The sequence below is a fragment of the Rhagoletis pomonella genome, unplaced genomic scaffold (assembly GCF_013731165.1).
Source record: "Rhagoletis pomonella isolate Grant_MI unplaced genomic scaffold, Rhpom_1.0 Rhpom_scaffold_00005, whole genome shotgun sequence".
Taxonomy (NCBI): Eukaryota; Metazoa; Arthropoda; class Insecta; order Diptera; family Tephritidae; genus Rhagoletis; species Rhagoletis pomonella.
In genome coordinates this window covers 74,134,677-74,149,109 of record NW_023458559.1, presented here as the reverse complement: position 1 = coordinate 74,149,109, position 14,433 = coordinate 74,134,677, and the positions used below count along the sequence as shown (strand labels likewise).

The 14,433-nt window shown below is 31.0% G+C and overlaps 2 protein-coding genes across 2 annotated transcripts in view; one reads left to right on the top strand and one right to left on the bottom strand.

The window, feature by feature from the left end:
* Positions 1 to 4,661, bottom strand: part of LOC118740208 (flocculation protein FLO11-like) — a 59,791-nt gene extending 55,130 nt beyond the window's left edge. Inside the window, exon 1 of the mRNA XM_036471706.1 lies at positions 4,532 to 4,661. Within this exon, the coding sequence (XP_036327599.1) occupies positions 4,532 to 4,661 (130 nt within the window). The remainder of the gene's footprint in view (positions 1 to 4,531) is intronic.
* Positions 4,662 to 9,098: 4,437 nt separating this feature from the next.
* LOC118740207 (mucin-5AC-like) overlaps positions 9,099 to 14,433 on the top strand; it is a 38,746-nt gene continuing 33,411 nt past the window's right edge. Inside the window, exon 1 of the mRNA XM_036471705.1 lies at positions 9,099 to 9,117. Coding sequence (XP_036327598.1) covers positions 9,099 to 9,117 — 19 coding nt within the window. The remainder of the gene's footprint in view (positions 9,118 to 14,433) is intronic.

The window sequence follows — 14,433 nt, the reverse complement described above, 5'->3', positions numbered from 1 at the left end:
TTTATTATATTTTATTTTATTTTATTTTATTTTATTTTATTTTATTTTATTTTATTTTATTTTATTTTATTTTATTTTATTTTATTTTATTTTTGTTTTTTTTTATAGTTTATTAAATTTTGTTTTATTTTATTTAATCTATTTTTTCATTGTTTTATTACTTTTTAATTTTAGTTTTATTTTTTATTCAGAAGAAACACATCTTTGTTTAAAATTTCAAAAAGTTGAAGTGAATTTAAAAGCTTACTACAAAACCATGAAGGATTAATCTCAAATCTTAAACATTCACATGTATGTAGGTATGCAGCCATTTCATACGTTCACACTTATTTCCACCTATTATTTACAGGCATCAATGTACTCTTATTTTCACACATGCCGTTGCATGTGCCTGCTGTTTTTAATTAAATCAATTTACTTTTCACAATTTCTCCAAAATTCATATATGTGGCAATTTAATTTCTATGCATTATAAAATATTACACTGATCCTGCATACATAAATATTCTCCACTTGATTCCATTATTTTATTTGGTAAATAAATTTTCCTATTCAATTTAATAGTCACGTCCATATCCACTTATTTGCTGCTTTAAGCCAACAAACAAACACACTTGCATGCATACATGTGAATATACATACATATGTTTTTGTATTTACAATCACTTAACTGCGTATGAATAAGCAAATATAAATGCAAGCTATGTATGCATGTAGCTTAAGGGCATTCGACATGGCGTATACGTGACGTGGGTACCTTTGAATGTGAATATATGCATGTATGTAGGTACACTATGTACGTACAAATGCAAAGCATACTTATTTTCATAAACTACACATATGTACATTTTCTAATTGTTTTTTTATTTAAATATGTATGTATGTATGTATATCCAAACAACATCTTGGATGATTAAGAGGAAGTAAGAAATTGTGTCCTAAGAATAAAACAATGTTTGTAAATATTATTAAGTATTATGTGTGAAAATCCTCAGTTTATGAAAATTATTAAATTTGCGAGTCCTAGGTGTATCAAAAACAAACATCCAAGTGTATTAACTACAAACAGAAATGCTTTACATTGAATCTTGGTGTGCAAATACAATTGTTAAGCTTTAACATTCAAGTTGGGAATATTTAATTAAATTAAAATTTTGCTTTAAAAAACTTTAAATTCGAAAGCCTTGCTGCTTTTTCATTTGTATTTTTGTTTTTTTTTTGTTTTGTTTCTATGGTTTAAAACAAAGAAAACTAGAAAATTCTAAAATTATTCGTTTATCTTAACATATGCATGTATGTATGAGACTATGTACAAACAGTTTTGTGCGTAACAAATGCAACAAATTTCGTTAGATTAATGCTTTTCGTTTTAAATTTTGAATCAACTCTTAACAAAATTGCTTTTCTACTTCTGCATATTAGATTGATTCGGTCGAAACTCAGTCTAAAAAAATTTATAAAAAATGTTCATTAGACAGTGTGTGTATAATAAATGTCTTTATCCACGAAACTGTAAGATAAGTAAGTTTTAAGCATGAAGGCGCCAGAATAATGGTCTGCATCAATTTGTCGCCCCTTTTCAAAAGCTTCAAGGTATAATGGACCAATATTTATTTTAAAATATTTTAGAGACAAAGATGCTGCCTTATGCTGAGTGTAATATGCCGTTCCGGTGGGCGTTTCAAAATTATAGTGATCCGAAACACACATGGAAGCTGGTTAAAAACTATCTCAGGGTTAGTAACGTTTATCCCCTTTGAGAATTTGTTCGGTGTCTCAACTTTGAAAAAATTTGCTTAGAAATAGCGCTGCAAAAATAATGAGTTATATGATAAATTTTGAAAATTTCGATAAGTTTTGAAAACTCTAAAAATGTTGTCATTTTGAAATTCTACAAATTTTGACTTATTGAAAATTTTGAACATTTAAAAATTTTGATATTTTTCCTAAGTTCTAAGAACTTAAAATAATGTTAGCTATTTCGAAGCTTAAAAAATATTTTGATTTTTAAAATCTACGAAACAAACTAAAATTTTTATATTTTGTATTTAAAACAAAAAAACTGGTCTTCCGCATTTATTTTGACATTTTATAAAAAAAAAATCCCGGAAAACCAAATCAAAGCCAGTCTACAAAATCAGTACATGCAAACCTTTTGAAACTTTTAGCAAATTTTGAAATATTTATTAGTTAAAGTTTCTGTGTAAAATATGGAAATATCCAGCTAAAATTGCTACATTCAATTATTTATGCATTTCGAAAAACAAGATATTTGTGAAGTTTTCTTAAATATCATTTATAAAAAAACTTTTAAATTTGACATTTAAAAAATGTAATTCAAAAAAATTCTTGTAATGACTAATTTCGACGTTTTCAAAAATTTTTAATATTTATCGGCAGTTTAAAAAAATGCAATTTTATAGCTAAAATTTTTAAAGTTAATTTAGTCTTCCGAAAAAACAAACGGTTTTATACAAATTTATCCAATACCGATTTTTCTATGTATTATTTGGAAAAAAATTTAAACCCAAAAACAATTTGTACAGCCGATTTCGCCAGCAATTTAAATGAAAAATAATTTTTAATTTTCTGCCAATTTTCATAGAAAATTCAAAAAACTACAATCATTTTTCACTTGAATTGCTTTCGTGAAATTGGCTGTTAGAGCTTTAAGTTTTGTTATTTTTCGAAAAAAATTTAAATTTTTGGCAACACTTTAAGTGAAAACTCTTCCAAAAAAACGTATTTATTATTATTCAAACACTGTTATTCAAACAAAGAAATTTTACTCTTTCACTCTTAAGTTACGGAGGATAATTGAATTCGAGACTGAAAGTGGAAAATAGAATTAAGAGGACCTGCAATGCGTTATAAGGGCAAATGTATAGCAAGAGACAAGGCCTTTCCCCTCGGTACAAAAAAAGGTACACTAAAAAAAAATGATTCTGAAACTAAAAAGATAGAGCATTTCTCACAATAATTTACATGAGCTGACCGGTAAATTACAAAATATCGTGTTCATAGTAGAACACGATGGCTGGAAGAAGTGACTCTTACCAATCACCGCACCTATAATTTCTTTACGAATGGATCTTAAATTAGTAAAGTAGTTGGAGCTGCAGTCGTTTATACGGAGCTTGGGCATGAATAGTCACATCGGCTCCTGGGCTGAAGCTGAAGTCCTCGCTTTGCATGCAATAATGCGGGAATGGAGTAGGCAACTCTGCGTAATTATACGGGTGGCATAAGTTTCAGATAAGACATAAAAATTTAACTACCTAAATACATATGTACATGTCTACATGCTTATAAACTTCATCATATATTTACTTAGATATAGTTAAGCTTTATATGTATGTATGTGTACAATATTCCTCTCCTTGCTTATCTCAGCCAACTCTGTTTTGATCTTCAGCTTATGTACATTTCGACCTGCTCATCCTGTCCTCGTTCGTTTGCTTTTCGTGCTCGTACTAATGTTATTTTAATGTGCTTTCAATTGAATTTCTTATGGCAGTCGCGCACTGAAAGCTATTACCCACCAACTGGTTTGCCACTGGCATTAAAACACCTGCGGAAACTGGGCGGTGCATTCACTTGAAGTCTACCAACTGCCGCATAAGGCTTCAGCCACTTCAGCGTTTTTTGTTTCTTCATTTCATGTAACTCAACTTACCCCTGCACGTTGTCATAGCCTTTTAGTCAACATTTGAAAATTGAATCTATTCATTTGCCCTAATCCCTGCTGTATTTGCCCACATGTTGCGCAGACACTGCTGTTGCTACTACTATTAAATGGTTATAAAAGAACCTTACACACAAACGTACGTATTCCTCAAACCTTTCTACACTTGCATTCATTCTTTTCTATAAGTTTCAATGGCATGGCGTGACTGGATTTAAAATGGATAGAAACCATATTTCCAACAACTATGTATATATTGAGCACCTGACATAACCCGCAGTGCTGCTGCCACTAAAGTTTCGCTTAGCTTTGTGTATGTCTTCTTAAGCTGTCTAACAATTTGGCAGGAGAAGGCAACAGCGCGACATATATGTATGTGACTTCAATGCAATGCAATGCAAGCGATTGGTAAAATTACATATATGCATATCGTATAAGTATAGGCGGAAATGGTATTTTACGCACGTATATCGAACTTTCGCTTAATTCTTCCTGACGTAAAAGCGCTTGAGAATACTAGAGTTTGGGTTATTCATATTGCTCAGTAAGAGTTTAAAAATATCCTCAAACGAAAATAAGAAGTACGGATGTGTAAATTTGAGCAGCTTTCTCATCAGCAAGAAATTCAGAAGAAGTATCTGAGTTATACTGAGTTAAAATTATTTATCGCATGGTTGCGATAACTTCTTGTCAAAACGTATTTATTAAGATTCCATCTAGTTTAATATTTATAATTCAAATAACCTATATTGGGATCAAAACAACGGACGGATAGGTTCGAAAGTTCACTGTAATCCCTCAAGCCCATATATCCATAAATCTCATAATCTAACATCGATTATTTACCAAAAACACTTTTACCATTAGCCCAACCATTTACAGTAATTTCCAATCGTTCAACATGCACCAGATTCAATGCTGTTACGATTGCCACAAAATCACCGGTCGCGACGTGCAACAGCCACATTACAAGCATACCTATCCGCAGGCACTTTACCACCATATCGAATAGCATACCTATACAACCATTCACCATTCATTCATTTGCTTTGCCATCTCACCTCACACGCTCAGCGCAAGCATGTCGTACATTTTTCATATTTTTTCACACTTTCCATCGTTTTGCAGACTGCCTGCGGAGACTGCTGCTACCTTTAACGTGGTTGCTGCTGCTGCTGCTTTTAGAAAAATATTTCGATCACGTTTCCATATTTTCCAGGTCAGTTCGCTTCGTTCGATTTCAATTCGAGCGCATGTTGCAAAAGTTGACTCGTTGGCTGATGACTGCTTTGCTGTTTCTCTGTTGATAGTAGTTGGTGGTGTCTGGTAGTGCGATTGCTTCTGCTGCTGCCGCTAATACATTTGTAAATTTACACTTTTATTTTTTTGTTTTGCCGAATCACCTCATTTTGTTTCCATGCGATTCTACTATACCAATGAAGACAACAATTCGTACAACAACAATCCCGCTCGCTGCCACAACTAACTAACTCCAGCATATTCTGCGGTATAACTGCTTGAATAACTGTCCGATTGACTTCCGAAATTAGTAGTTACGTTTGTCTGCTGCAGCTGCTTGCTTCTGCTTTAGTATCCGCCATGTCGTATGAGTAACTTAATGACTGCGGTTATTGGCCACACAGCTCTCCTCCTCAGCTATAGACGAATATAGAGGTATTTTTTCTTGTTTCCTTGTAGAGTTTTCTTTATCGGCGACTGCTCATTTTGAGTAAATGTTTTAAAACTTAGTAAGAGAGAAAGGTTTGCAATCAACTAAAGCTGTAACTCAGTAACAAGTTTACATATATATCAGTTATTTTTTTCTATTGAAGTAAGTTGGCAATAGCTTACTGCCAAGGCTGTTTGAAATATCTTCTACTCATGTAAATGCTGTCTGAAGTAAAATAAATTAATACTAAAATATTTGGTGAGAAAATGGGCAACCCTACTTATTGCTTTTCAGTGTTGAATACCCCTATTTATGTATCCGTGTTTAGAAATTTTACTTTTACTTTCTTTTAATTTTAATAAGAGTTGGTAATTAACTCAGTGAAAAGGATGAACCAGAATGGAAGTTTTTACATGAAAATTATTTTTGCAAATTAAAAATTTGTAAGAGGAACTGTAGTAATTATCAGTAATTATTTCTGAATGCAAATCCCCTACGCCTTTAGCCGTTTATAAACTTAGGAAAAGTTTTCGTGGGTTCCATTAAGCAAGTTGAGCATGATTTGAGGTTCTGGCATCTTGTGTGGGTGTGGCATACCTTTAGGCAAGAGGTTTTTTTTATCTACTAAACAGTTCTAATACTATGACATTTTTATATGAAGAAGTTGGCAACTCCTCCGAGCTAATCATCTGCGGGAAAAATGTCTGTGATTAAAAAAAAGTTGTTTTGATATGAAAATGTCAGACACATGAGAATTAAAGAATAGGAACAAATTTTAAAAAGTGGCAACACTAAGTAAATTTTATTGTTGAACCAAATTCCTCACGAATGCCTGAATACATATATTTAATTTTCTGTTTAAAATTTGTAACTCCTCTAATTATTTTCTTTTGTATATAGTTGGCAGTACTGTTTACAAACAAAAATGTTATTAAAAACTTTTTAGACAGACTTTATGTGATATAATTTTTTCAAATATGTTGGCAGAACAAAATCAGGACGAAAAATTCCAATAACATGAAAATAAGTTTGAAATTTGTATATAGCTGGCAACTCTATCTAATAGTTTTTTGTGACATATAATTATTAAACACCTTAATTCTAATATCTTTATAACAACATGTTTCGGTGCTCCAACTCTTTTAATTTTTCGACAGCTGGCAACGCTATTTGTTTTGAAGTCGCATTTTAAATTAAAAATTACTGCAGTAGCTTGCATTCCATATAATTTTTGTAAATAATTCCGAAATAAAAAATGGATTACCTAGTTATTTTCAGGAAAATGTGGCAACTCTATTTAAAATTCTTCAGCATAAAAGAACTCTTAAGCGCATATATCCCTGCTTTTTAAACCTTACTCAAATAGCATAGTGCTGTAACTGATTTTATTTTTCGACGCGTGGCAACCCATACGCATTCAGCTGCCATAATTATCAGTAATGTAAATTTTGTTTAGCTAGCTAGTTAGTTTAGTTTTTTTAGTTTGTTTATTTAATTAGTTGAAAAATTGCTTAGGGTAATAGAAATGTAGAAGCCCTGCTTATTTTTTTTTCATAAAAGACTTCTTGAGCTCAGCAATTTTGACATCAGTATTTAAATGCTTTTCCCCGCTTTACTATTTTTTTAATGTTTAAATGCCTTAACTATTTACATTTTTCGATACCTGGCAACCCTATTTTCAATACATTTTGAATTAAAAACTTTTCGACTTCATTAAAAAAAATTGCAAAATATTTTTAGGGGAAAAACGTGGAAACTGTACTTATTTTTTTATATAGAAGATTTCTTCAGTGCGCTTTTTTTTGAAATCCGTATTAAAATATGTTGTACCATTAATCTGCCTTAATTTTTAGATAGTTAGCAGCCATCTTAAATTTATTTTCACACTAAAAGCTTCTGACTCAGTTTTCGTTTACATACATATAAGCTTGTATTTTATATACTAATGGGCATATTTATGTATGTATGTCACAAGGTTGTGCAATCACCTTTCACTATTTGTATATGGGGCAGCCTTAGCCTGAAACCTTTTAAGAAAATCTTTTTAAATAACTTTCTTAATGTAGATCATTTTAATTTTAAAATAAAAGGTAGCTGGCAATTCTAATTAATATTTAATTAAAGTTTCCTATACACATTTCGTTGACTATTTAGAAGACAATTATGCTGGAAATGTGTCTAGTTACTAATTTTGTTACTCACATAGTTGGCTTCTTATGTCTAAAGCAACGTTTTTTTAACTACTTTTTGATTAGTTGCCATAAGGTACGCTTATGTATTTTATAATTTTGATTATAGGTGGCAACCGTGTTTTAAGCAAAGTACATTTGTATTTTTGCTTCCAAATGAAAAAGCCTTTGAATTAATTTTATTTTAAAGTTTATCGAAATAAATTTCGTGTTCAGTTTTATTTTAGCTGGCAACCCTGTTAAACATACTTCATTTAATATTCTGCCAAATATAACTTTTTTTAGTTTTTGTCCTTCTATATGCAAATCGCAAGCCTATACTTTGTTTCAATTTAGTTTTAGTTTGCAACCCTGAGGTCTATTCGTGTTTGTCTGTATTCAATATTTTTTTTACTTATATTTAATTAATTAATATTTTTAAATTTAAACTCTAAATTAAAACTTATTCAATACGTATATCTTCTAGTTTTCTTCTAAGAAATTGACAAAACATAACCCCACATGTCATTACCAAAAAAATCAGTTCAACCAAAGTTACATCACATACTAAAACATTTTTCTATTCAGAATCACAGATTTAGCGAGAACAGTGAAAAAATGCAGTGTAAATGTCTACAAACTATTTACTTTTATTTGTGATATCCCTTGAATGCAATTACGTATACATACTTACAAAAAAACGTAGACCCAAAGGCTACAAAAAGAAAACGACTCATATACATCAGACTCAATACATCAGTGGCATGCCCACTTCAAATCAAAATTCTCAACCATGTACTTTCAACTGAGTTCACTGCACTCGAACGTAAGTCGGTGCACCGGGGCGTATGAGTAATGGCGAGCATACAAAGGGGCAATGATGTTGGTCACAAAAAAGCAAACGCAAACACATAAAAACTTACTTAAGTACATATGGATGTATGCATGTGCGTAAGCTTGTATGTTTTAGCTTGTGGTTCTGCACATTTAAGCACGTATTCGTGTCTGTTTTTGTTGTAGTTGTAAATAAGTACTTTTTGGTGACCTTTCAAGTTTTGGTGCAGTATTTTTTTTTTTTGTGAACAACTGAAACGTGCAACGCCATCAACGTCACATAAATACATACAAGCAATTTCAAATACTTTATGACAGCAAAGCGAGGTATACTATGCCCAATGTGTGTATGTATGTATGTAGAGAGAATGACCGTGAAAAAATTTATTGGCAATCTTTTTGTGGTTTTACTAGAATCTGACGGTGTGGCTGCACATTCTGGGACGCCTTAAATAAATACGTATGGGACATTAAGTGTGCATGTGTGATATACAAATATATACATATGTATGTATAAAAACTGTTTGTACATTAGGTTGATCGTAATTGGATCCTCTCTAGTGGAGTTTAAACTTAAACCAAGGCTCAAATTATTGGAGATTCAATAGTGTAGCTTATATTAGCTTCGCCGGTCAATAAGATTAAAATAAACTTGGAAAGTACTTTTTTACTGCAAAACCTGGAATGCGGAATCTATAATACGCCAAGATTTGGAGAAATTTAACAATATTAATTCACTAAAATGGATTATTCTTCCGAAAGTAAGTACAAAAGCCTAAAATTTATACAAAGTCATTTAAAAAATAATTAAAAATTTTATGGTTAATTTTTTAAGTTTATAAAATTTAAAGAGTTTAAAACAAAAAAATTTTTTTCGAGGTCAGCCAAGTTTGTCGGTGTAAAAGTTTACGAATTCGACAAAGCGTTTTTGTGGAATGATGCTGAAGTGAAAGTGCTGGGCCATTTATAAGGCTATGTTTACGCGCCTTTCCTCGCAGAAGATTTTTTAAGCGTATTTTTTCGGAACTACTTTTTTTGTCTGTGCTCTTTTTTGCAGTCAAAACACTCGCGCGTCTTTATTCATGTCTAGTGACGATATGTAAATTTTAGAAATTGAGGAATATTGTATGACAGTGCATAAACTGTAAAGAAAAATAAATTCAAATAAAGCAAAATAAAATTATAGAAATTTTGTTATTTTTTAAAGAAGCAACCGTTGAAAATATTTTCGAAATAAAGCTCTTCTTATCTTCTCATGCTTAACATCCGTTTTCAAGTAACTCATTCGACTTGTTATTTAAATTGATTTTTAATTTCTAAACGAATGGAAACCCCCCTTGAAAAATCTTTTTAAAAATAATGTTTCTAAGCTCCCTCGTTTGACATTCAAATAAAAATAGTTAATCACCATTCTAATTAAACTCATTTTGGATTCCAAAACAGATGGCAATCCTCATCAAAAGTTTCTTGTAAATAAAGCTGTCGTAAACATCTCTCGTTAGACACCAATATTCAGATATTTAATTTGACTTGTTAATTGAATTGGTTTTGAATTTTTAAACAGGTGGCAACTCTCTACAAAAATTACCATTTTAAGTCCAGATTCTTACTCCACACCACGAAAAGCCCCTATATAGATATTTTTTTGTCCACTAATTAAGCTTAATATATTTTTATCACCTTTTATTGACTCCGCCTCACTGTGCGCTATAATTTTGATCAATATTTGCAACTTTTTGATCAGGTTTTTTTTTTGAGCATTCAGTTGTTAAATTTTAGTAGTATAATAAAGTGCAAGTTTAAGGTAACTCAAAGTAAATTTTTTTTTTTGTATGGAGAAAATGAGCAACTCCCACAAAAAAATACCAAAAATAAGCCAAAAGTAAGCCCTAGCTATTACTAAAATTGAAGGGGCTACAAACTGCGTATTCAGAATTCTTCTATGAAGTTTTTTTAAAGAGCTAAAAATTTGTATTAAATTTTGTCGAATTTTCTTAACTTTTCCTGGTTTTTGTTAGATACCAATAAAAAATAATAAACACGAAATAACTGAAAGGCAAATGGTCAAAGAATTTTGTATCCACCTTTTCCAATACAATAGCAATTTTAACTAAATAAAATCTGTATTCTATATCCACTTTTCGTTGGCATACATTTTTTGCACATTTTCAAGTCTTATAAGAAAATCAGAATGAACAACCTAGTATGTAGTTAAAATAAATACATATTTAATATATACTTGTATGTATGATATGTTCTAAGCTCGTTTTTTCGCGCTTGTACCTGAAGACTTTTGTTTACTGGGCGTATCACGTCGCCTGTACTAACACAAATTTTTGCCACCATAGCACAGTACTTGGTGTACTTTTGTACGTGAAATCTTCATTGGTCATAAGCAGAATAAATACCCTTTTCACCCAAAAACTTGAATTCTGACTCAAAAAAAAAATAAAATCAACTTAAGCATGAAAAACTTTTTGACTTATTTTGATTACACAAATTGAAATGAAATGAGACTTTATCGACATTGAGCGTAGGCAAAAGAAATAAAACTTTGTAAGTGTGTAGATTATCGGCCAACTAAACGAATTGAAATCTTGGGAAACATTGAAAATACAAGAATTATGTTTATATGCTTTCATCCTTGCACACTTATCCCGTTTGTTAGCAATTCTGGTCAATGTAACGGCCGCACGTAGCGCCGCTTGACATTGAATTTTATTGACATGGAATTTTCGGCTTGCAGCTGCTAAGTTTCCTCGAGACAGATACATATGTTTGTATATATTTTCGAATGAATTCATATTTACCGACACATCGTTATATAATGGAGACTGAATTGGGCAGCACTGCGGGCATACCTATTTATATATTTAGATCTGCTACCAACTCTTCCATTGAGTTTGGTTTTGGAAAAAGAATTAAAATAAAAAGCAACATTCTCGAAAAAATCGATTTGTGTTCAATATTTTGGTTACAAGCTGGTTTTAGATAACATGAAAAAGTAAACTCTGCACTAGTTGTGAGACTCAAGTATACTTACCACAAATTTAGACTTCATCTGCTCAACGCTAATACATACACATCGCACCTAAGTCAAAAAGAGTCACAACTCAAAATTTTTCAAAATTCATTTTTTTTTTTCATAAAACTGTTCACAGACCATATAGCTAGCGTCCGCCAAAATATTCTTCTTCATCACCATTTTCTTTAGTTACTTAACTTTACTTTAAGACTGTTTTTGTTTTGCTTGAGTTGTTTGCCTCTCCTGAACATTTGAAATTTTTTGAGTTGTGACTGTTTTTGATTTAGGGTGCAATATGTATGCTATACCGTTTTATACATTAGTTGCTTAACTTAGTAGTGCTTCGCTACAAAAAATAAGTAGTTCCTTGAACTTTTTGTATGTGAGTGGTTGTAACTACGAACATATATTTGTACATAAGTAAATACATTCAGTCTTGTGTTATTTTTGATTACTTGTGTGCGTCATGTCGTATGCGGAACTTTTTAATTTTCATTCGACTACGATTATTTACTTCCCTCTCAAACTTTGTGCTGACAGACAAGTAGTTACTAAGGCATTTTGAGGAATATCACATTCAATGTCAAAGTTTAATGCTAGATCAAAATAATATAACTGTATATAAATAACCTATGAAATAAGTGGCAATAAATTAAATACTCACTCAAGTGCGAAAGAAAAGTTCGACTTGGATAACGAAAAAAATGCTATGTATTGTGCAAATATGTATGTATAAAAGATGACATATTAAACATCAAGGCAAATAGATAAAAGCATGAAGATGTTAGTACATAAAAAAATGAAAATAAAAACATAAATTTCAAACCATGAAATATTATACTTAAATTAATTTCGTTTAGCCAGTCAAAAAATTTACATTGGAAATTATGAAACTTAAGTTGCTTTTTCAGGTAATAACAGAGCATGTGTTTGTACATTTTTGGACATAATTTTTTGTCTAATTTATAATATTTTCGTATAATTTTCAAACCCTCGACAACACGTGTGCCGCGAGTTTAGGTCGAAACCGTCTCGCTCGAGTTGTATATTTCGTAGTAGGAGTGGCGGAGAATCGGCCATCATCCTCCTCCGAGCTAACGGTCACAAGTTGTTGATTGCTGATGTGTAAGGCAAAATATGCAGAACTTTGATCTAACTACCTGATACCATCAGCGCAATGAGCTTACACTTCAACATCCTGATTCCAAATATGCTCGTAATTTAGAGCAACAAACAGACTTTATAAGTTCATACGATTTTTCCAGGGACTTCAAATTCTTCTCGTAGCTATGATCTATATACGGGTTTGTTCTGTCAAATCGAACAATGGTTGTAATCGGCCAATTTCGATTTGGCTGAATTTTTGTCAGAACTTTTCTTTTATCACATAACGTAGTTTTGTAAAAAAAAAATAAAAAAATTTTTCGTAAGTTATACAAAATTCTAAATTTCACAATTTCCGGGATTTTGAAAGTTTATTTTTTTAATATCTCTAATTATAGTTGCAAACATTGTGCGGGTGTTATTTAAAAGGTGATATTAAGGGCTACAAAGAATAAATGTAAATTTAAAAAAAAAATCAGAAAAAAATAAAAATAAAAATAATGAAGGTTTTAGTTAAAAAAATGGTAAGAACGAAAATTAAAAATTAAAAAAAAATAATTGGCTCACTTTTCCATACAATACCTTAAACTGATCTTAAAAGGCCTTGAATTTTTTAAAGGCGTTTTTTTAAGACATAAATTTTTTAATTTGAAAAAAAAAATGCACTCTAAATAAAGTTATGTAAAAAAATTTTATTTTTTTTAATTTATTTTAATTTATTAAGGATTTTTAAATTTCAAAATTCTGTATTTTTTTATTTCTCGGTTTTTTTGCAGCCCCAAATATCACCTAAAAAACGAGATCAGAAGAATTTTTGTAACTACCTATAATAGTTTTTAAAATACGCAAAAAATTAACTTGCAAAATTCGAAAAATATTGAAAATTCGATTTAATTTTTTTGGCAAAAATTCGTTATATGATAAAATAAAAGTTCGAACTAAAATTCTTCTAAATCAAAAATGGTCGATTCCAACCACTGATCGATTTGACATAAACTGACCTATATAAATAACTTTTTTTAAATAAATCCTGCAGAGTAAGAAAGACCTCCAAAAAAAAAATAGTATATACATGCCATAACGTTATTATTAGTTATAAACTACCAGCTATCCAGTATTGAGCATGGAAGCTCAACCCTACTTACATACATACACATTAGATTGGTGCAAAAAAAAATTCCGACAAATGGAGTTTCGGGCACCTTTCAAAATTTTTCTTCTTGCCTAAAGAGATGCTGATACCAAACTTTACGTTTCTAAGTATAAATTTAGAGGATGCTCATGGTGCTCATATTTTACTTTAGCTGTAGTGTGTACATACATATATTAATCACACAATTGGTTAAGCAACCTAAGAATATTTCAGATTTAAATTATATCACAAGCCTCAGTTGTCATGGCAACAGAAGCTTTCTATAAAAATCTCCAATGTTTTTGCCAGTTTCACAGCGATCCAGTAGCGCATTTCAAGGTAAATGAACACCCTGTACCGGTTATAGTAGAAAATTGAAAGTTGGTATAGAAATTACAAATATCAAAATGAAAAAATCTAAGGGGGTACCCCCTTCGCTAGGATGACATTTTTTTCCCAAACAAAATGCATGTATATTAGAGTAGTCCAATTTTTGTCCTGTCGAAAGTAAGGGGGGAAAGGGGTGAATCCCCACATGGGCCCGGGCTTTTTCAAGGGCCCGGAAATATCAGAATCATATCTTCTTATTATATTTTACATTTTTTTTTAATAGAAATACATTCCGATCCGTGCTGATTGTATCTGACTGTATGCGTTAAGGAAAATTATCACATTCTTTTGAATTAATACAATTTATGTACAGACGGCCCTGTACAAATGCACCTCAAAATTTCCAATAAAAATCACATGCACACACACTCATACTCTTTTGCTGAGCTTTAACGGAAAAGTAAATTTTTACTTGACCAATAAACT